At 40.4% G+C, this 24,056-nt stretch overlaps 1 protein-coding gene across 1 annotated transcript in view; it reads right to left on the minus strand.

The window, feature by feature from the left end:
- The window catches only part of LOC122817333 (interleukin-9 receptor-like), a 422,708-nt gene that overhangs the window by 148,774 nt on the left and 249,878 nt on the right, over positions 1-24,056 (minus strand). Inside the window, exon 5 of the mRNA XM_044090548.1 lies at positions 1,588-1,793. Coding sequence (XP_043946483.1) covers positions 1,588-1,793 — 206 coding nt within the window. The remainder of the gene's footprint in view (positions 1-1,587; positions 1,794-24,056) is intronic.

Raw genomic sequence — 24,056 nt, forward strand, 5'->3', positions numbered from 1 at the left:
AAGTGCAGCTCAGCAGTGTTCTGCAAGTCACGGTAGTAATGCCGATTCAGAGACATGCAAATAAAAATTCAGTGGCAAAAAAATATTACCCATAATGTCATAGCTGTTAATGTCTTTATTAGTTTTTGTTTTAATTCGTACCACTGATCATTTTCTCTGCACATTCAGTCCTTCTGTGCTTCTTTGTAGGTGTGTAATTCCCTCATCCTGTTGCATTTTCACATCCCTTGTCTTTAAATATTCTAATTCCAAGATCACCTTTTTGTGAAGGAGCATGAATTCACCAAGATACTACAATCTGTCTCTCTTTAAAGTGGAATGAAACAAACTGCATATTTGTGATTGCATATTAGATTGCTGATCACAAATGATTGTCAGTTAAGGCTACCAACAGTGTCAGTCCCTATAATACCCTCAGTAAAGTGAGACCCATCTCCTTTCATAACCTGACTCTTTAAAAGTATCACTTGTTACTGCCGAACTGCATATTAATTCATGACAGATTCCATACTAGTGGAGGGTCATTTATGAAATTCCTAAATGGAGACTCAAGATAGATAAGAGGATGGGTAGCCAGGAACCAATTGCTGTGTTGACTCCACCAGAATTAAAAAAGGAAAATTCTTTATTGTATGCCTTTTTGCTTTGAACTGGTGAATTAAAACCCAGATAAGCATTACCTAAAGAAATAATTGGCTTTATATATATTGTTACAGTTGCAGTGTTATTCATATCTCACTATAATTTTAATTGTTTAGACATATTCTACAAAATAGCATCCTCATGACAATGTGCTATGTTTAAAAGGGTAGCTGGTTTACTTATTGCTGTACTTGCAATGCTATAAATGTTGCAGGAATATGGTTTACTATTTAGGCATTTTCTGTGGAGTATCAGTTAAATTATTTATTTTTAACTAGGCAGGTGAACAGGTCTAGTGTGACCCCTTTTCAGTCACGATGGTAAGGTTAAATGCAGCATATATAAGCAATTTACAGTAGCCAGTCAGCTAGCATGCTCTTAAGAGGAAACCAGCCTACCTAGGGAAAATGCATGGAAACATGGGAAGAAACATGCAGAATTCCCCAAAAGTCAAGACTGAACTCAAATTCTGCAGCTGTGAGGTATAGATTTTGACCACTGAGACACTGTGCTGTCCACTTGACAATGTGTCACTCCTTTACCGTTACAAAGCCACAAATATTGGAGTATTGTTTGTCATTATTTAGGTTTATTCTGCAAAAAAAAGTATCACTTTGGCAATGTGCCACTTCTGCAATAGTATACAACAAGAATCATGGTTAAGTTAATACTGAACTACATATGCCGTTTTTAATAAATCCTACAACATACAATTATCATGCTGCTGTTATAGTCACATGTTGCCGCTGCGGACCAGCTCAGTGGCATGTACTCGTGATTTTCTTTTTGAGCGGCACAGCTTTTCATGAGGTTGATTGGGACAGTTGTGTGTGCCCTGATTTACCCATGTGCACACTTGACATTCGAATCATATTTGCATTTACTGCTCATTCTCAAAGTAGTCCTATAAAATATAATAATATATCATGTGAATTTACTACTTACTTCTTTTAGCTGGCTCGAATTTTTCTTCCATATAATCCATCAGGGTTCCATTTGAAAAGATGACTTTAAGTTTGACAAGAAATTCATCATGATATGCAAATCCAGCAGGAATGTTCATTCTGCAATTGTAGATATTAGATTTAGATCTGTCTTCCCATTGTTTCATATCACAGCTCCATGTTTCGGTTGGATCTTCTGCTGATAGTCTGCAATAGTTTGCATATATTACATAAATATATTGAAGGAAATTAACAAAACACAAGTTATCTCTGATGCCAAATGATACAGTAGTAAGGTAAACATTAACTTATTTACTTATTCTGTAAGTCAGTAAACAAAATAAAACTGATAGCACTTTCCAGGCATCATTTAAGACATAAAACCATTAATGTTTGTTTTTGGCCCTCTAGCATCACATGTTTACTATCAGCTGCTAGGCGCCCATTCAAATTCCTGTAACCTTCACTCCTGGCACTAACCCTGGATGGTGGCACTTTGGTGGATGGGCTGGAGAAATGGATCTTGCATGGTGGGAGGTGGTGGTGAGTCAGGCATATATGCTGCTTGTATTAGGGCTATTACATTAAACTCTATACCCACTGATATGCAGGGTTGACATCTCAGGAGGCCATGCAATGGCACCGTGACAACAAAACTCTTTGACTATAATATTACCATTGTCACTCCTATGCTTCAGGCACCTGCTCCCAGAATATCTCCTCAAGGAGGGATGAGCAGGCTAAGGTGCATCAGTTCCCCTCCCACCAGATTCAGAAGGTGTCTGAACCATTAACTGATTTCAAGTTGCCTGGACCATACTTAGGGCTATATTACTCTGTACTCCTCATCTTATAATACAGTGCATCAAAATCTAAAATAATGAGAACAATATCCTGAATTCATATTAAGTGAAACTGCCTGATAAAACTCATTTTGTCTAAGTAAACACTTTGGATTGAAAAAAAGAGCATATTTAGTTGTAAAATAAATTGGAAGAGATCCATTGTAAAATCAGACTTCTCAGATTATTGGCTCACCTTGCACCCTACACCTGTATTATATATTTTAGTTCAGAGGCTATACCATTTCAAAGAAAGGCTAGATAATATACATGTCCCTTTTTATGAGCTGATGCAATCTCATAGTTGGACTATTTGATTTGCAAGCACTACGTGTGCATAGCAAGCCTTCTCTTAAGAGTGTGCCTCTGCTTGTAAACAAACAAAGTGCATTACTTTCTGAACTAGTTTACTTTAACTGTTGTATGCCTGGAGGTATAGCAAAGTACTGCAAAACTAATGATAACAGTGCTATACCTATGAAAACTAGCTATGTTAGCCATTATTTAGTGACTTCAGTCCTCAAATTTGCCAGAAAGTCACAAATTTCATGAGGAACAGAGCAACAATGCCAGGCAAAAATGTGGACATTCTGTGAAAATCTGGACGGTTTAAAGGTATAGCCCATAGGATGATAAATAGTCTGTGTCTGAAATGTGCCTATGAAGTGTGAAATGCTGAGTTCTTGCTTGCTACTGATGAATCTGGCTTTTGTCATTGAGGCATAACCTAACATGTGGAATGCACTATTTTAGCAGAAGAAAGAGTTAGATGGTTTATTAAACTCAGAAACATGATTACATTCATTACATACCATGTGTATGTAAACACAAAACTGTGAGTAAGCAAACAATTGAAGTAATGTGTGTTCATGGGGACACAAATAAGTCCCCTATAACCCAACTATAAATGCAAGCTCTTTTATGCAAAGTGTTACATCTGGTAGCTTTAGTATAACTTTACACACATATTTGATCTGGGCAGGTGTATAATATTGATACAAATGTTAGAGATGGTTTGTGTTTCAGTTTGTTTCGATGCAGAATAACACTTATTTTGTTTGGATGTGTTTTGAATGAGACCTATTGATATAGAGTATGCTTTTACTCTGAATGAGACACCCTGAAGTCTGTTCTAAATACAAATGAGGGAATCACTTACAAGAAAGCAGACTAAAATAATGTGCTTATTATATAATATAAGTGTATATAATTGTATTGAATACTACTTTGTATAGCCTAACTAGATGATGTGTATTTTGCATCTTACTGTATGTATACTATTGTACTATCTAATTATTGTATTTTGCTTATATTTCTGTGGTTCTTTCTCCCAAGGCCTCTGCTGAAAATAGGCTTCTGGCCCAGTCAGACTTTCCCTGTAAACAAATGTAAATAAATAAATAAATAAATAAAACTATCACATTATGCATCATTTGGGCTGGTATTTAAAATCAGCTTAAGAAGTACACAATATGCTTATATGCAGGAAGAGTCCATCTTCAGACACTGATATGCAAAGTGCTATTGTGATCCATATTGCCAGCTAACGCTACAGAGCAACAAGAAAACAACACAGGAATAGGAGTATGCAATTGGTCATATAATGACATACATTGTCTAGCGAGCACATACTGAGATGCTAATAAGTGTTTTTAAAAGTAGGTCACAATTCATAGGTATAAGTTACAGTAGACAAGCAGCAAGTTGTGCATCACTCTAAGGGCAAATGCATTCAGTAATTTATAGGGTTGCAACAAACAATGATAGCACTCTTTTCTATAACCTCTGCCACCTCTTACTTGGTAGCACTATGTGGTGGTAGGTGGTATGAATGAAAATGGCACCAGCAGTGTAAGACCTACCACCAGCTAGCCAACTAGCAGGAGACAGATCATTTTTGAATGGACAGAGATATTACATGGGAGTTTGCTGACATTCATTTCCTACAAAAAGGATATGGAAGAATGTGTGGACTTTCTATGCTAGCAGAAATTAAGGTATGTGTAACATTTTCTGTATCAAATATATTAACCTTCCAGAGACAATTGGGATGCACAATGGACAGGTCACAGGTGCATAGTACTCATTACAATTCTTGATACACCACTCTACTTTGATGAGTGCATCTGTTTCTGCAACACTTCTAGGAAGAAAGCTGCCAGCATGTGTTGCTTGAATGATATCATCCCCAAAGTACTGGGTGGTATAAATTACACACATATGATAATAAAGCCCCATCTGCTGTCCATGTACAGTGTAATGGCAATAGGAGGGGCAACTATTCTATCAACTGCCAGATAGTGTGCAATGCACAGAAGTTGATAACCGGTGTGTCTGCACATAACCATTGCAGTGGCAATGATTTCCTCAGCTGGCATACAAGTTCTTCTATACTGCTACTTCCTGCACAATGAAATTCCACAGGGCCCCCTAGGTGGCAACTGCAAGGATTGTGGTACTCAGACATATACATAGCCAAAAGTAGTGTGTACACATACTTCACTAACCATATGTTAGCACTGTGCTTCAGGGGATGCTGCATGTCTAGTGGAGTCCTGTTAGATGATGGCCATACCAAATCCACACAACATGGATGAACTATAGTATAACAGTGCTCATACACAAGCCAGAAACATTGTAGTGCATGTCTTCAACCTGCTGATAAACATATTCTACTGTCTGGATGCTTCTACAGTGTGTCCATGCCACAGCCTGGAAGATATTCAAAGCATGCTATTTGTTACATAATGTGATTACTAGAAAGTATGCAGATCAGCCATTCATGTCTGGAGCTTCCAGACCTGCTACACCAGCCTCTGTCACAGACATCCCATAAATCAACCACTTTCAAAGTAAACAGTGAGGCTGACAGACAGTACCAACTCCCCAAAACAGTAACAGGCACAGTATATAGAACCACAGGTGAAGTGGTGGTATCTAGTTCAGCTCTGTGGGAGCCCATGATGAGCATACAAGGACAGTGCAGTGTCATGCATTAAAAACATGATACATGCTGTGTCAGTTAAAGGCTATGCTGAGCATTGTATTGGCAAGTCAGAATGAGTATCAGGCATCTCCACATAGGAGAGAGGAAGGGTGCAGTTTGTCACAGTCATCATTTGCACAGATGACAAAGAACACAATGTCACATGACTGACATCATGACCTGGATGGCTGGTCATATCACCAGAGCAGAGATGGGGGGGTCTTGTGTCAAGGAGTATTCTGTGTCAGAGACAATGTGTTCAGATAATGAGGAGCGGGTGGCATTATGGGACCATGAAAAGGAAGATGTGACACTGTGTAACTAAAGTCTGGGCCCAGTGCAGTGACTTGGTATGATTACTGCAAGAATAGGAGTTATGTGAAGTCTGCTGATAAGGGGTCCAGTCACTCTGGATTCTATGCCCTTACCAAGGCACTGACTGGATGACATGCTCATGGAAGCCACACACCATCCCAATAAACTTTATCCAATTATGGCTAGCATGAAACTGTGCCTGAATCATAACCTTGCAAATCTGCTGACTGAGGCCTAGCACTGCCCACATATCAGGGGCCTGCTGTAGTATGTGATGGCATGAGGAATTTCTCCTCAGCTGTAATACGTTTAGTGCTCACACATCAGATATAGCACACGCCTCTGCTACTGCAGCTACATGGTGAGCAGTGCTGGTGCTCTCAGTCATGGGGAAGCCCCATAAAGGGAGATTATGAACAGTAATGATATACAGCCTGTAGCGTAGATAATGGTAAGACTGTATGTTTACCCTCAGCACTGGGTGGACGATCATCCTAAAGGGAGAGAGACAGTGGTTGTAAGTCACTTGACTCTGATTCAGTCTGTGTTTTGGCATCATCATTAGACCCTGCATGGTGCTGACATCAGACTGTTGCCCTGATCAAAACAGTACCAGTATCACCACAGCAATGGTCCATCTTGTGACTATAAAATCACAATCTAGAACCTGAAGGACCTATAGGAAATGAAGTTAGTGATATATGTGTCATGTCTACACCCTGTATACCCAAAACTACTCTATTCAGAATCAGTATGGTTACTAACCTGGTGAATCTCCAACTGAGACACATGTAGGCTGACCATCCCAGAACCTGTGCCAACTCCTGTAGGGGTGGCCCCCATCTAGTTGCTGACCTGATTGTTGCTATGCCTTGTAGTCTTCTTGCAGTGTCATCTGAAATGGCAGTCACATACCTCTAGCATTGTTGTGTTGAATTGTTCCATCCACTAAAAACATTGATGTTGTAGACCAGTGTCTACTTGATGCAGTCACACACAGCCTGGCAAGCTGATCCTCTTCCTAACATGTGGCAACAGTGGGTCCTGAGTGCATGTAGGAGGACATCATTCTTATCTTGGCTGAAAATGTCAAACATTTTCCATCTACCTCTTCTTGAGGACATGATGACACCTATAAAACACAAGACATAGCTGGGGACCAGTGACTGTCAGGGACAGTAGGTTGTCGATTGCAAAGAGTGGGTTGCCATAGGTATACAAAATGTTACAGGTTTGGCTGTTGATAAGAACACAGTAGTTGCTACATATATGTTATGCTAGGGACAGTGAGGTATTCCAGGGACATCCTGACCTGTGTTAGGGACAGACATATGTATGGGCTCTTTGCAGGTACAAGTTGCATGTAACCATTGTACAGATCAGTGTATGTATCTACACTCTATTCCAGGGCAAGGTCTCACATGTACAACACACTTGGGGGATAGTGTGTACCTGTACCCCTACTCAGGGCTGGGTCTTCTGTAAACTCTGGTTCCCCGCAGGTAGAAACTTGCTTCTAACTTTTTTGTTGGTGCTGCTGTTCTTTATTTTGTGCACAGCTTGGTGTTCAAATGGTGGCATATCAGCTTAAGCCACAAATATGTAGCAGTTTGCTTGATATGTATTCAAATGAGAATAAGTTCTGTATATGTCTAGGAATAACTATATTTTAGTGAAGTGTGAAGCAGATATAGGTTCATAGGTTCATACTAGGCTATCTGCCCTAGGGCATTTATAAGCCTAACCAGAATGTGCTTGGCTTTCGCCACCCATTTTAAATTTATTTTGCTATGCCCTTTTCCGAGGTTAGTATACTGTGCCTCTGTCTAACAGTGACACAGAAGTGATACCCGGGGTAAACCTATGATCTCCCATCCACTCATCAAGATTCATCTTGAAGAGAGTCAATGAGGGACTCTGCCTAACCTGGACTGGGATTTTATTCCAGAGTGAAGGGAGCCTCTTGGTTATGAATCTGTCCCTCCAACATATCCTATTTATTTTAGTGCTGAGGTTCAAGTCTCTCGAGCGCATAGCTCGATGGGATTTGGATTTTCTGAGGTGCAGCATGCCCATTAATTCCGGGTTGGACATGGCTTTATACGTCAGGCACAGATCGCCTCTGAACAGGTGGTATGCCACTGAGTAGAGATGGAGTTTCTTTAACCGGGCAGCATATGGCATCTGTTTGAGCCCTTTGATCCTCTTGGTGAGGTACTTTTGGGGTCTTTCCAGTTGCTGCAGGTGTCTGGTAAGGTACATCCCAAAAGGGGCATTGTACTCAATTATGGGCCTGATGAGGGATGAGTAAAGAGGCATGATGACCTCCCCTGATCTAGATGTGAATCCTTTCATGATTAGGTGGGCTATATAAAATGTTTTTCTAACCACTTTGGCCACGTGGTTGTCAAATGAGAGATTGCTATCAACTTTGGTCCCCAGGTCCCTAATTACTTCTTCTGTACTTAATGGATTACCATCTATGTGGTAATTTATGGGCACTTTGTTTTTGCCAAAGGGATGACTATACACTTTTGGCATTTAGCTTGAGGCCATGGCTCTGGCACCAGTTGTCTGTTTCTATGAGGCCCTTTTGGAGGATGCTTGTGTCGGCTGGAGAGTCAATTATGGTGCCCAGTTTGCAGTCATCTGCGAACTTGGTCAGCCACAGTCCTTCCGTGTTGGCCTGTACCTCCGAGAAATATATACCGAACAAGAGTGGTCCCAGGACTGAGACTTGTGGGACACCACTTGTAAGTGGTTTGGAGTATGACATGGCTACAGCAATTCTAACCATGTGGGTTCTGTCCTTGAGCCAGTTTGCAATCCATCTAGTGACATAGGGGTTTATATTTAAGTTGGTGAGCTTATCTATAATGCCCGAGTGGGGTATTGTATCGAAGGCTTTTGCGAGGTCCAGGTAGGCTGTGTGGACCACCTTCCCCTCGTCAATGGCCTTGGTGACTGTTTCAAATAAATCAACCAGGTTTAAGAGGCAGGATCTGCCCTTAACAAAGCCAAACTGGGTAGGATCCAGTGTCTGTAGGTCCCCAATATCTTTATTTATGAGGTCCATGATGATCCTTTCCATAGCTTTGCAAACCAAGCTAGTCAGGCTTATGGGGCGATAGTTTCCAGGATCCGTTGAGGCACCACCTTTATGGAGAGGGACCACTGTTGCTGTATGCCACTCTTTGGGCACATATCCTGTAGTAAGGCTGAGATTGAACAGTAGTTTTATGTTTGGGTTTAGCTCTTCTTGGAGTTCATGTAGGATGCAGCCTGGGACACCATCTGGTCCCATTGATGCTGTGTTTTTTGCTTTGGAGAGGGCGGCTCTTACCTGAGCATCTGAGATGTCAGGGGGGCAGCACTCTGCTGGGATAGATATTTGCCCTTTTGGTGGGGGAGAAGTTTGCACTGAACCTGTCAGCTAGGATGTTGGCAATGTCTGTGGGTTCAGTGTATTTTTTGTCATTTTGGACTAATTCTGAGCATATCTGGGAATTACCACCCAGGTTCCTAACATAACTAAAGAAAGCCTTGTGATTATCCTTAGTGTCCTGTGCAATTTTTCTCTTGAAGCTGGCCTTAGACAATTTTATGAGTGCCCGTAGTTTTTTGCTAATACTGATCAGTGATGCCTTCCCTTTTTGGGATTTTGCTCTATCATTTAGTAGCTTCCTCCTTCTATTGTATAGTTACTTTATGGCTGGGGTCCACCAGACAGGACGTCTGCCTTTGGAGGATTGGGTCTTGGTTTTATTTGGGATCGCATGATCCATGCATTCCTGAAGGTGTTAATAGAATGCATTTATAAAGGAGTCTGCGGTCTGGGCCGTATTTTCCACAGACCCGGGGGCTTTGAAGGATTCCACCTCGGTTTTGAGGAGTGTGAAATTTGCTTTAGAGAAGTTTTTCACTGTGGTTTTCTGGGCAGGGGGTGGGGTCGGGATGTGAATATCCAGTGAGATTAGTTTATGGTCTGATCTTACCAGTGAGGGATACACTTCTGATCTGGAGCATAGAGTCCCCATGTTGGTGATGATCAGGTCCAGTATGTTTTCCCCTCTTGTGGGAGTGGTAACAAGTTGTTCCATAGCATTTGAGTTTATAAATGAACCTTTGGGCTAGGGTGTTGGAGCTAGAGTAATGCTAACATGCATCTAGGTTTTAACTCATGCTTCCAATAATCTTGTGTATATTCTATATTCCATGTGTGTGTGTGTGTGTGTGTGTGTGTGTGTGTGTGTGTGTGTGTGTGTGTGTGTGTGTGTGTGTGTGTGTGTGTGTGTGTGTGTGTGTGTGTATGCATATCAGTCAAGGTGGCACTACTCTGCACTGTTTATAATTCAAAAATCATGTTTCCAGTGTGGATCACAGACATGATATTTGTGATGATGGCTGTCACTGCTAGTGCTCCACAGAAATGACTTGCCTGGTGTCTTAAGGAGTGCAAAATCATCCTTTTTCAACAACACAGCCCATCCAAGGAGGAGCTGCTTGGGCCCTGTGTCAGTCCTTTTAGGAAGGTGGATGCTTGATTTTACCTGGCTGCAGTGTTCACTGAGGCTACTTGCATCCCCAGGACCTTAAGTAATACAGACATGAGAAGGGCTCCAACAGTGGAAAGCATGGGTTTGGCAGGAACATCCCAAATAGTGTGATAAGTGTTTGGCATTGTTACTGATTATAAAACTGCAATTTTTAAGCTTTCTTTTGTCATTCAGAGGGGTGACCTAATAATGGCTGCTAACCTCTGATGTACACTATGACATACCAGATGGGCTGTTGTGAAGACTGTATCTATGTTGCGCCTGCTACTTGTCTGTATCTCATGGTATTGCTGTTGCTTGTGGAGTATTTTATAATTCTTCAGTTGTGACACTGTGCACTCTGTCTTACGCTTTTGCTATCTTGCACTTGCTTGTGGGAATTTAGCATAGTTGTGAAACTATGTGCACAACTCCATGCTTTTGTTTGCACATCTGGCAGTTAGCACAGAGGATTAAAACCATGAGCTGTTTACAAGTTGGTTTCTGTAGAAAAGGTTTACATTCTCCAGACTTCGTTTGCCTATTGTGTGATTTTGAGCAAGTCACTTAACCAGACAGTGTTTTTAGGCAGTTGGGAAATTGGTCAGTACTCCTCAATGGTCTCCTAGACTGTATGCCTAATAACTACCTATGAATATGTGGGGCAATGGCTTACTTCTGAAGCTGTGTGCACATTTCTAGTCTTCAGTTATCTTGTGTATACAAGTGGGAGCATATTTTGTGTGCACATTTCTAGTCTTCAGTTATCTTGTGTATACAAGTGGGAGCATATTTTGTACTGTTGTCTGTATCTCACTGTACCTGTGTGTGCTTTTGTCCCTTTTATCTTTCAGCATAAGTGGAACAAGAGGCCAACTGAGTTGGCTGCTACAGGAGACAACCGAAACTTTCTGTGCAGCAGGGTTAGTTTGCTTGTTACCTACTGACATACATTATATTCATGGTTCCTTTTGTAACACATATTCAGTTATGTCACCCATTTCCATTGTACCTCTCTCTTGCATTGCAGATCATAATGCTGCCAATACACAGCAGGTGCATTAGCCACTGCCTAGCCACGAGCCATATGTGGCTGTGATAAGAGAAAGGGCTGGCCAGCCAACAATGTAGCAGATGATGGAGAAGGGGGGTGGGACGAGGACATCAGATCTGCAGAGAAGGGTATGGCTCCTGCCACTGGCCACTTTGACCCAGCTGAGCTATCTGATGGGTCCCATTAACATCCTTCTAGGCCAGTTGGCAGCCCACATGCTGTCAAAGCAGCAACCTATCTCAAAGCAGGTGTGCCCCCATCCTGTAGTGACACAATCCACCCCTTGCACATTGTCCACTCCACCTTTTCACCTTGCCTCCTAACCCATCCTGCTTTTCCTTTATATTTCTCTTCTACGTATACTTCTTTTTGCTGTGTTCCCTCATTTCCTATTGTCTGCACTACTCTTTCCTCCCCTTTTATCGAGCCAATAAGTATCTTCATGACTGATCACCAGACAGTAGGTGTTTACAGCATGCTGCATGTTATTAGTAAGCTGTGCATGTCAACAGCCTGTTTTTCCCATGTATCACCTTGCATTGCTTGCTGCCTCACAGTCTTTTGATGGTTATGCTAGCTGGCATGTAGATGCTTCCTTTCTCTTTATCTTGTTACTCTGCTCCACTGTGAGTGACTTGTGGCTTTTTAGGATTGCTCCACTTTTCACATCATCACTGCATCTCTGTGAATACTGAGTTTGGTCAACAAATGCAGTGAAAAGTCTAGACTTAGTAAAAAGCCTTTTGGTACTCTTTCTTGTAGTATAAAAAGTTGAAATTAAAACTGTTCCAATTGAAGTATATGTTTAGACTAGTAAGGTAGCTATGGAACATTTTAAAGTAGAGGTGTTGCAGCCTACTTCTACCTTTCCTGGAAAAAGCAAATTATGACTGATAGTATCAAGTAGTTTGGAAAGTTCGGAAAAGAGTCTAGCATGCAGAATACTTTGATTACCCCATAAACAGATTCTGTGAATCTTAACAGTAAAGTGCTGCGTCTGTCTCATTTTCTGAACCCATGTTGTCAGTTAGTGAATAAGTGGTTATAGTAAGAAACGTCATGGAGTTTATTAGTACATTAGTAGTTTTTTAGATGACCGCACCTGCTTTCATTGTTAAGAGTAATTAGAATAGCTATTTTCCATACTGTAAGCACCACAGATTCTAATACGTCTGATGATTAAATAATAGCAGAGGATCAGAATGCTCTGTAGCTGGTAGCCAGTTGGTTTAGCAGAGTGTATTGCAGTGGTGTTCACATTTATGAGTTAAGTGACTAAACCTGCAAATTTTGAAAAAGATCTGAGCATCATATTGATTTTAGGAGTAGGTATTGGTTCCAGAATGTAAGCTATACAAAAGCTGTGACTACAGTATGTTTTTACCAATGGCAACTCTGGTTTTAGGATTTAGATACCTCGAGAGTTTATGACTGCCAAAAAGGGAATGTTTGAATTTGGATTTGAGGAATTCCAGGTGAGTGGTCATGCTTAGTGAAGGGTCAAGGTGGATACTCAAATATTTGAAGGAAGAACAAAAAATAACAAGTACTTTAAAGGAACAAATAAGAAACCCATACTTTATTGCATAACTCAGTTAAGTGATCAACTTATTTGTTCCTTTGCAGTACTTTTGTTGTTTTTGTGATTATTCATAGTACTTGGCACTGTCATCTCAATCTTTGTTGCATTTGAAGGATGAATCCAGATCGATATTCTCATCACATAAAGAGAGAAATTTATTGCAGAGAGCTATTGATTTTATTCTAGTTTTAATACCAGCATACATTCCCTTAGTTGTGGAATTAATCAAACTTAGAGCAAATGTCATTTATCATTTGATAACTGAACAGGTAACTTAGGCTGGATGGTACATATCTCTGTATGTTTCTGAATAGTTTAAGTTTACTTTTCTAGGTTTTGATTGCTATATGGTGAAATTTTGTTTTAAACAGTCTAGTATCAGGCCAATGATTTTTGTTGAATTTGTCTAGGTTTAAATAGTCTAATTTTACTCTTTAAAATCAAATGAGGAAAAGGGAATTCAGAACTTGCTGCAGGAAATGTCTGTTAAAATTAGGGAAATAAGAAAGTATTCAGTTATGTATGTATGTCCATGTTGGTGTGAATGACCTGAGATGTACCTCCCTGGACTACATGAAAAGAGACATGGAGGAGCTCTCCGATCTTGTAGCCCAGGCAGGTATGACTCTAGCCCTGAGCAGCATCCTGCCATCACTCAGAATGACACCACAGTACAAGGACAAAATGATTGACTTCAACAATTGGTTAAGCTTCTGGTGTTATTCTAAGGGGATCCAGTATCTGTCTGCCTGGGATGACATGATCGGCAGACCATGATGCTTTGCCAGAGATGGCCTGCACCTGTCACCCTTAGAATTCTGGATACTGGCTAAGGCTCTTGGCACCCCATACAGTGCCTTTTTTAGGCAAGGTTCAAATGACAAATTCACCACTGTAACAGGTACAAGCAAGAAAAATCTGAAGGTAATGCTACTCAATGCTAGAAGTCTAAACTTCAAAATGCACTTACTTGAGGCACTCCTTAAAATGGAGAACATCAACATCTGTGCAGTGACAGAGACCTGGTTGAAGGCTCTAGAGAACACCCCTGCATTACCAGGCTATAATTCATATCACACCATTCGGCCATCTAACCTGGACCGAAACACTAAAGGTGGAGGCGTGTCCATATTCATTAAGGATATCCACACCTCCAGGCTAGTTGCTCAGCATAATGCATCCGAGATTATCCAAGTGCAACTAACTCTGGGCAAGACTGCAATCCAAATTGTAACTTGCTACAGATTCCCCACCATTCCCCAGGATTCCCACTCCTCATTTCTTGATACACTGGAAAATATAAGGATACAATCCAACATCCTAATAATGGGTGATTTCAACTACCTCACCATTAACTGGGAAAACTACTCATGTACCAACTCTTTTGCTCAACGTTTTCTGTAATTCATAAATTCCAAAGCCTTGGGTCAACTTATCCACACTCCCACCAGGGGCAGCAATATTCTAGACCTGGTCATGACCAACACAGGCAACCGGTGTTCCACACCAGAGCTCAATTCCTCATTGGTCAGATCCAACCAAAAGCTAATTACCCTAGACATCCACATCCTGACCCCACCCCTGCACCCCCATTAGGGAAACCACTGTAAAAAAATTCTCCAAAGCCAACTTCACGCTTCTTAAGACAGAAGTGGCAAACTTCACAACACCCATGCAGACGGACAAATAGAGGTACGACTGCTGAATCATACACAAATGCACTTTATAAGCACTTACACAAGTGCATGGATCATGCTAACCCTAACAGAACCAAGACGATATCCTCCAAAAAAGGAAGCCAGTCTGGTGGTCCCCTGCCATAAACAAACTCTACAACAGAAGAAAGAAACTGTTGCAAAAAAGAGTAAAATCCCATGATTGGATTAAGAAGATGAGATTCCTCATAAAATCCTCCAAAGCTAGTTATGAAAACAAAATCACCACTGATTCTAAAGACAAACACAAAGCATTCTATAGGTATATCAAGAATCTCAATGGCAACACTCAGATCTGCTCTGAGTTACAGCACAATGGCACTAAATATACAGAACCAGCTGATATTGCCAACATCCTGGCAGATAGGTTCAGTGCTAACTTTACCTTCTCTAACCCCCTAAAGGGCCCATCTCTATACCAGAAGAATGCAAAGTTTCTGTAATCACAGCTGCACAGGTAAAAACCACACTCTCCAAAGCCAAGAACACAGCATCCATGGGACCTGACAACATCCCAGGCTGCACTCTACATGAACTACAGAACAAACTGGCACCCCACCTAAGTACCATGTTTAATCATAGCCTCACCTCAGGCTTTGTGCCCACTGAATGGCGCACAGTGACAGTTATCCCACTTCACAAAGAGGGAGCCACCACAGACTCCGGGAACTAATGCCCCATTAGCCTGATGAGCCTGGTCTGCAAGGCCATGGAACATATTATCATGGAACTTATAAACAAAGACACTGGTAATCTTCAACCTCTGGACCCCACCCAGTTCGGGTTTGTAAAAGGCAGATCATGTCTCCTAAACCTGATAGACTTCTTTGAAGTAGTCACCAAAGCCGTAGACAAGGGTAAGGTGGTTCACACAGCCTATCTAGATCTTGCCAAGGCTTTCAACACCATGCCCCACTCTGGAATTATAGATAAACTCACTAAACTAGGTATAAATCCCTTTGTCACAAGATGGATTGCCAACTGGCTCATTGATAGAACCCACACTGTGAAAGTAGCAGACTCCAAATCTGACTTCAGACCAGTGACAAGTGGAGTACCGCAGGGTTCAGTCCTGGGTCCTCTCCTGTTTGATATCTACTTTTCTGAAGAATGACTTTCGCAGATGACTGCAAACTAGGAGCCATAATCAAAACTCCTAAACATGTGGCATCCTACAAAAGGGCCTCACTGCGACAGATGCCTGGTGTCAAAGCCATGGCCTCTATCTCACTGCCAAAAAGAACATTGTCATCCCCTTTGGTAAAAACTCTGTACCCATGAACTACCACATAGGCGGTAGTCTACTTAACACCGAAAGTGTGATAAGAAACCTTGGGACATAGGTGGACAATCGTCTCTCCTTTGATAATCACATTGCCATAGCAGTCAGAAAATCCTTCTATGTGGCACACCATCACAAAAGGTTTCTCATCCAGGAAAAAAAAGGTAATTGTTCCCCTCTACTCGTTACTCATTAGACCCATTATAGAGTACAATGTCCCTTTTGGTATGTACCTCACAAGACATCTACAACAACTGGAAAGGCCACAGAAATACCTCACAAAGAGGATTACCAGCCTCAAACAGATGCTCTACGCAGACCGTCTAAAAAACTCCAGCTTTACTCTTTTGCATATCACCTACTCAGAGACAATCTCTGCCTAACATACAAAGCTATGTCCAACCCAGAGCTGTTGGACATGCTCCACTTAAAGAAATCCCAGTCACTCCGAACTGCATGCTCTAGGGACCTAAACCTTGCCACCACAATAAACAGAACATGCTGGAGGGATAGATTCCTCTCCCAGAGACTTCCCATACTCTGGAACAAACTAACTATCTGTATCAAACAAAGCTCCTCATTAGCACTCTTCAAGAAAAATCTTGATGATTGGATGGTTAATAGGTTAATAGATTAGTACTATAATAACTGCCCTTGAAGGCCATTTTAAGCCTAGCCTATTATCCCTTGTGAGACTCAAACCTAGCACCTTGTGTTTATAAGGCAAGCATCTTAACCATTAGGCCACCCTCCCAACCCTGGGAAATATGAAATTCACCCCAGGGATCACTTCTGTGGCTCTGCTTGACAAGGGCACAGGAAAATAATTTTCTTAGGTGGCAAAAGCCAAGGTACCTTTTTGGCTAGGCTTATACAAGCCCTAGGGCCAATAGCCTAGTACCTATCTATGGACCTACCTATGAACCTATGAGTATCAGATGAAAGTACAGTTGTGTAAGTTGAACTTACCATGTTCGAATGGCCACTGTTGCCAAAGTTTTAGGGCACTTTTCATGTGGCCAAACTGTCAAGCCGCTTGAGCTGAGCTGACTAAAAGACAAGTTTGGGTGCAAAGCCCTTAAGAGCTTTCCTGCCAATAGAGAGAGGGAGGCTGAGTCCTGAAAGGGCAAGGCTAAGAATAACAAAAAATAAATTTCCACACCATGGTATAAAAACACACCAAAAAATGAGGGGGATGGAGGAAGTGGTTACTGTAGCAGTGATCATTCAAACATCTACTGTTATGGTAAGTTCACCTTAAAAAAACTGTACTATATTCTTCATATTAATCACTGCTGCAGTAGCCTTAGCTATATGGGTACATTGCTATAGTTAACTATGTTTGGGGGGGTGGAGGGAGAAGGGTCCAGGAGCCTGTAGAGAATGATTCTAGCAAAGCATGACCTAGACCTAGAGAAGGAATCCAGCTTACATGGCTTTGTAAAAGTATGTAAAGAGGACCAATAAACAGCTTCTATAATGCTTTGAGAATCCAACCCATTTCAAAGAGCCTTAGAAGAAGCTAAAGTCATTGTAGAGTGGACCTTAACCCTGCCTAGAATAGATTTGTCATGGAGAGTATAACAAAAGGTAATAGCCTTAGATAACCATCTGAGAAAAGTATGTTTTGATACTGGTTGTCCCTTCTTACTTTCACAAAAAATCAGCACTTGATCTGATGATCTGAAATTTAGTTTTGTCAAGATAGCGCCTGAGTTGTCTGTGGACATTCAAGGTATGGAGTATCTTTTCTCCCTCATTTTTAGGTTCAGGAAAGAAAAATGGAGAGTTGGATAGTTTGGTTTATAGTAAATTCAGTACCATTTTAGGCATAAAATAAGGATTAGTTCTCATAGAAAATCTGTCCTTGTGGAAAATGAGGTAGAGTAGACTCCCCATAATAGCTTGCAACTCAGATATCATTCTTGCAGAGGTCAGAGCAATGAAAAAATGTTTTCCATGTTAAGAACCTCATGCCAGTCAGATTAGCTGGTTCAGATGGAGCAAGTGTTAGTTTCTCTAACACAAAATTAAGATACCAATGAGGTGCCAGGCCTCTTATGCAAAACTCCTTTCCATTTTTGACATTCAACTGGCTTGAAGGAGGAGGATCCATGAGCAGACATCCTGAAATGGCCGATAAATGAACCTTGACAGAGGAATAAGAAAGGCGAAAGGGTAGTAACTCACACAAATATTATAAAACTAGGGAAGAAATAACCATGAATTGGTGCTGTTTATGTGGTTGGCACCAACTAGAAAACATTTTCACTTTGCTAGTTTATGATTTTCTAATAGCAGCCTTTCTTACCTCCATTAGTACCTGCTGCATCTCCTCAGAAAACAGGTGACTAATCATCCAGGCAGTTAATTGAAGATGATTGATACCAGGGTGTATCAAACACTCATGTTCTTATGTGAGTAAATTCAGTCTGTGAGAAAGCTTGTGGTAATTGCCCCTGGGCATTTCCAAAAGAAAGTAGGACCACGGTTGCCTGGGCTAGAAGGAAGTCACCACAATGTTCCTGGAGGAGTCCTTCTGAATCTTTAGAAGTACCCTGGATATTAGTGGAAGGGGTGGAAAAGTGTACAGGAACATTCCTGTCAAAGAAAAAGAAAAGAAAAGGCATCTATCTGCCAGGTATTCTTGCATGAAGTCCTGGAATAGAATTTTGCCAGTTGATTGTTCAGAGAGGAGGCAAGAGGTCTACTTGAGGAAGTCCCCACAGATGATCAAATCTTAGAAGATCACCAGATCTAGTTTCCATTCATGAGGGTCTGCCTTGGTCCTGCTCAGCTTGTCTCCCATACAGTTTTGCTCTGATGGAATGTAGGATGCCTGTAGAGTGAGATTGTGCTGTGAAGCTGTATCCCAAGCTAACATGGCTAGTCTGCAAAGGGGGGTATGACCTGGTTCCCCCTTGCTTGTTGATGTACCAGATCACTGTGGTATTGCCTGTAACAACTTAAAGAGGCCCCAGAGACCAATGGTGTTTCAGAGAATTGAGTGACTTGATCAGTCAAGGATCTCCTTGATATTTATGTGCTTGCATTTCTCCTTAGTGTTCCACACACCTTGTAGTTTTATTTCTCCTGAAACTGCTTCCTAAATAAGCATTTGTGGTGACTGCTTTGGAGCAGGGAAGGAGAAGGGGAGACCTTGATTTAAGGATATCTGTTGTCTCCACTAAGTGATTTCTCTTCTGACAAGCATCAATACTGGGATCTGAAAAGATAAAGGGTGTTGATGCTGGGACCAAAGAGATTTCAGACACCACTGTATCCTTCTCATGTTGAGTCTTGCTAGTGGTATCATGAGAATCAAAGATGCTATGAAACTCAAAATCCTGAGGTGTTCCCTTGCAATGACCGAAGTCTAAATGAAAATCATTTGAAATAGATCTAAATAAATAAAAAAAATCTATTTTTTTCCCCTGTGGAAGAACAGCTCTTTGAACTCAGGTGTCTATTTGAAATCCCAGGAATTGTAACCAATGGAAGAACACAAACCACTAAGGTAAAATGCAGAAGAACAACAAGGAAAAGGATAAGAAGCTGGAATTACTCTTTATTAACTGCATTAAGCGCTTTTGTCCCATACATTTTACAGGAACTTCTTCAGAATTGACAAAGTCCAAAAAGCACAACACTTATATAAGAGCAATGCATAAAATCACCTGACACAATCCACCTAAGAAATAATTAAACAATTAAACAATTACATTTAGTGATTTACTGATTAAATGAAGCCAGTAGTATAAACTGCATTTTGAAGCTGAAACATTTTGCAGCTTTTTAATGCACTATTTGAGATCAAGCATATTGTATTTTAAGCATTCAATTGTTTTTTAATTGCCATGTTATTTGCATTTTAATTGTTTAATTTAATTTGTAGGTATTTCATTGCAGGATTGTGTCAGGTGATTTTATGCATTGTTCTTTTACAAGTGTTGTGTTTTTGGACTTTGTCAGTTCTGAAGAAGTCCCTGTAAAATTTATGGGACAAAAACACTTAGTTAATAAAGGGTGATTCCATTGTTTTATCCTTTTGCATGTTGTTCTTTTGCGTTTTACCTTAGTGAAATCCTAGGAACACAATTCTGTGTGAAGGAATCAAGAAAGACCTCTGAATGTTCTTTTGGAATCTCAGAGATCTCTTACCCAAAAGAGACATTACTGACATATTGAAAACAGAGATGAGCAAGTCTTCTAAATACAGAAAAAATATGGATACCCTGTAGCCTGTAATGAGCTATAACTGGAGCTAGACAGTTTGTGAACACTCTTGGTGCAGTGAATAGTCCAAAGGGTAAGGCAGAGAACTGATAATGTGATCCAGACAGACAAAACCTTAAGAAACGTCTGAAGTCTGGATGAATAGGAATGTGATAAGCAGCTTTTAAGTCTAGTGTTATCAGGAAACTTGATAGATGAAGAGGCAACAGGTTGTGAAGTGACATCATTCTGCATTTAAGCATTATCACAAGCAGGTTTAGGAAAGAAAGATCCAGAACTAGTTTCCAAGCATTTTCTTTCTTTGCGACTAGGAACATCCTTGAATAAAACTCCTTCCCATCTGAGAAGGAGGAACTGATTGTTTCACGCTGTGGGACAGCATGTGATGAAAAACAGGTGTAAACAAAACAGTCTGATCTGCAGGATGAGGAATGACCCCCTGGAAAGGAGGAATTTCATCCCACAGCCATCTGTAACCCCGATGAATAATTTTCAGAAGCCATTTGTCTCAGACAATCTATTGCCAAAGAGAAAAATGGAGATTCAGACTTTCTGGAAGAAAGCTGGGGGCAAGGTGGGAATAGTCATTCTGACTTGTTGGATTGTCCTTGATTTTGGGAGGTTTGAGACTTCGTCTTGGTATAGCTGCTGGATCAGGTTTGGGAATAGTGTGAAAGACAGTGGAACTTTATACATCCTATTAGCCTTTTTAGAGACAGCTGGCTGACTATCAGGAAAATTGCAGGCAGTAAGACATATATCTTCTAAAGCAGACAGGACAGGAGGAAAGGGTGTAGGTTCTGGAAAATCCTTCTGTAACTGCTCATAGTACTTTTTGAGGGACTGAGAAACCTAGTGTTTTCCCACTGAAAACACTGGGACATTCTAACAATAGTCTCAAAGAAAAAGAACCCTCCCACAGGGAGAATCAGAAAGTGAGCTCTCCTATCTGTCTAAATCAGAAATCTGAGGACAAAATCATAAATCCATCCCTGCACGTTCCTGTTCAGATTCGGAATCTTGAATCTCTTCAGGAAAGGATGCATCCCTTTTTCTTTTACCGGAAACTACTCTATAATGAGTAAGCCCTGAGCCAGACCCAGTAAACTACTCCTGTCTAAAGACATTTGTGGAGGAGTAAATACATGCTTGTTTTTCAGTTTCTTTTTCACAGGAAAAAATGGAGCCAATTATGTTACTAATGGCAGCCACTGCTTCCCTAGGAATGGGCACAGCATTCTTGCACAACAGACAAACCTTCCCTGTTCCCTCTCCCATGACTGATAAGAACGGTTCTCCCTTGCACCAATGAGGGGACCCCAACAACCACGGAAGATTTGGTTAACCCCCATTCCATAGTGACTGAAGGTACTGCACCAGAGGGGCTTGGGGTAAAAGATGAGTGGTCTGAAGTACAAGAAATGGCCACAGTAGAATCACCCACTTGTGGCTGAGGCAAATTGCTAGCCTGTTGTGCTGGCAAAATCTTTTTTAACTTTTTCTTTTTGTGGCTGGAAGAAGGACCTATTGTGGGAGTAACAATCTGTCTCAAGGTCAAGCCAAAAATGGTGCCTGTATCCTGGGGAAAACATGCGACAGTACCAGTAAAACTATCAGTACACAAAAGTTATTATAAATTTTTTGACAGCAAAAACACTGAAAAAAGCACTTTTAAACAATATGATAGCCTCACAATGCTAAATTTAAAAGTATATTACAGTCTCAAGACAATCCATTAAAACACATCATTCCTAGCTTTAAAATGACTTTCCTGAAGAGGAAAGTATTAAAGCATCAGTAAAAAATAAGAAATTGGAAGTTTTTTCTCCAACAGGAACTTATCTGCCCAACTAAGGAAATCACAGCCCGACTGCCGATCCTCAAAATCCTCAGAGGAGCACATTCTTTGGCGGCAGTAAAGTTCTGAAGGTGTTTGCACCCAAACTTGTCTTTTATTTAACTCAGCTCAAGTTGCTTGTCAGTTTAGGTATATGGAAGGTGCCCTGAAGCTTTGGAAGCTGGCCAGCTGTTATATCCTTGGCAGGATATATCACATACAGCTGAAGCTACTGCAGCAGTGATCAATATGAAATCCATGAATATTTCCTTAGAAAATGTGGATGAGTTCTCTAACATGAAGTTTTAATGGGTTGACTAATTCTTTCAAAAATAAGATATTTACTTATCTTAATTGATTACAACCATGATAGTTAATCTTTTTAGACAAGCAGGAACATAAATTATTCGTTAGGGAATATTGATTATGGGGAGCTTAATCTTAATTTGTTGTGGCAAGAAAAAGAGGAGTTCCTTTGCTGATATCATTAAACAAGTGAAGATATTTTGATGGATTGACATAGATGTTATTTGGAATTAAGGGATATTTATGAGCCGTTTTAAGGAATACAGTGTATGTTTACCTGTAGGAGCAATGCAATTAGAGTTTTGTAGAATGGTGAGAGAGATAATAGCTTTCCAAGTGTGATAGAAATAAGAGTGAAGGTTAGGGTCCTTTACATGTCATGAATGGAAAGATGGATGGGAGAATACATGAGAATTGAGGGTCTTACCTCTGGATCAGTTATTAAACAGAATATAGTAATTATTCATATACATTTAAAAGAAGATCATAAGCAGATAAAATTTATGTCACCACAGAGCATATTTATTTTAGCAATAATCCATGATTGGGTATAGGTAATGCAGGATTTACCCACAGATGACATGGTTTGATCATAAGAGCAATGCCCGAGTGAGTAAACAAAGCCATGCATGACTAAAGCCTGTGTTACCCCACAAGCAAGAGTGGATTATTGCTATTACAGAATGAGATAATTTAAGAATGGTAAGTCTTACATTTTCTAAATAATGCCATTTTAGAAAAGGACTTTGGAGTTTTTCCACTTGCATCTTATAGACTGGGGCATCCATGATATGTACTGTGCATGAGAGTGGCTGCACAGTGCATTGCTGTATCTGTTGTTTTTTAATACTCTACTGTCATATCTTCTGTCTACATGATCATTATTGAATACTTTTATGTGTAGACTTTTACTGAATGTGCAGAAGTTTGCATCCTGTTTTGGAATGTTCTTTACAAAGCTGTTGCTTGCTAGCAAAACAGTGAGGAAGGAAGTTACTAGATATTGAAGAGTATGCCCATTGTTGAGATATGCTTTGGAGCTGTTTGTAAAGGCACTGCTGGCATTTTGTTGTATTATTCTGTTCCGGAGAGCAGTTTACTGGAGTAAGAATTTTTTTACATTTTAAAATTCTCTTTTGATTAGCATGGAGAAGCCAAGTTCTTCTGATGAAATTTGCAATGAGCATGCTGATTGGTCTGTCCAATCAGCTTGCATGCTTTTGAGAATTACATTTCTTTCTTTAGTCAAGGGTATATGTTTCAGTTTGTTTGCATTTTGGACAAAGTAAAAACATATGGTGGAATGGGTCAGAATCAGGCTTACTTTTTAGATATTTAACTAATTCACTTTAAAAGTTGATGGAAAAAGTTTTGTATCTTCTGGATTATAGGATGTATGAGACTTATATTTCTCAACTTCATACCACAAGAACTCTGGACAAAGCCAAAAATAATGGGGAGACAAAGGCCCAAAAGTAGGGACAATTTTTAAATATTGTGCTTGAAAGTTTAGAAAGTTGCTAGAGTAATAGGTTTTACATTAGTATGCATTTTCTGATGGATATGAAATTTAAAAATCAGATGTATGCCATTATTTAGTGACTTAAATCCTCAATTATTTTCTTGAAAAACATAAATTGTATGAGGAACAAACCAAAAATATGACACAAAAGTCTGGACATTCTGATAAAATCTGGCCAGTTGAGCGGCATGACTCTGAGACTTGTGTGGCATTATTGAATTACTGTAATGGCAGGGTCAGTGAGAGATGTGGTGTAAA

This window comes from Protopterus annectens, chromosome 12.part0 (genome assembly GCF_019279795.1).
Source record: "Protopterus annectens isolate FY-2018-M chromosome 12.part0, PAN1.0, whole genome shotgun sequence".
In the NCBI taxonomy this organism is placed as follows: Eukaryota; Metazoa; Chordata; order Ceratodontiformes; family Protopteridae; genus Protopterus; species Protopterus annectens.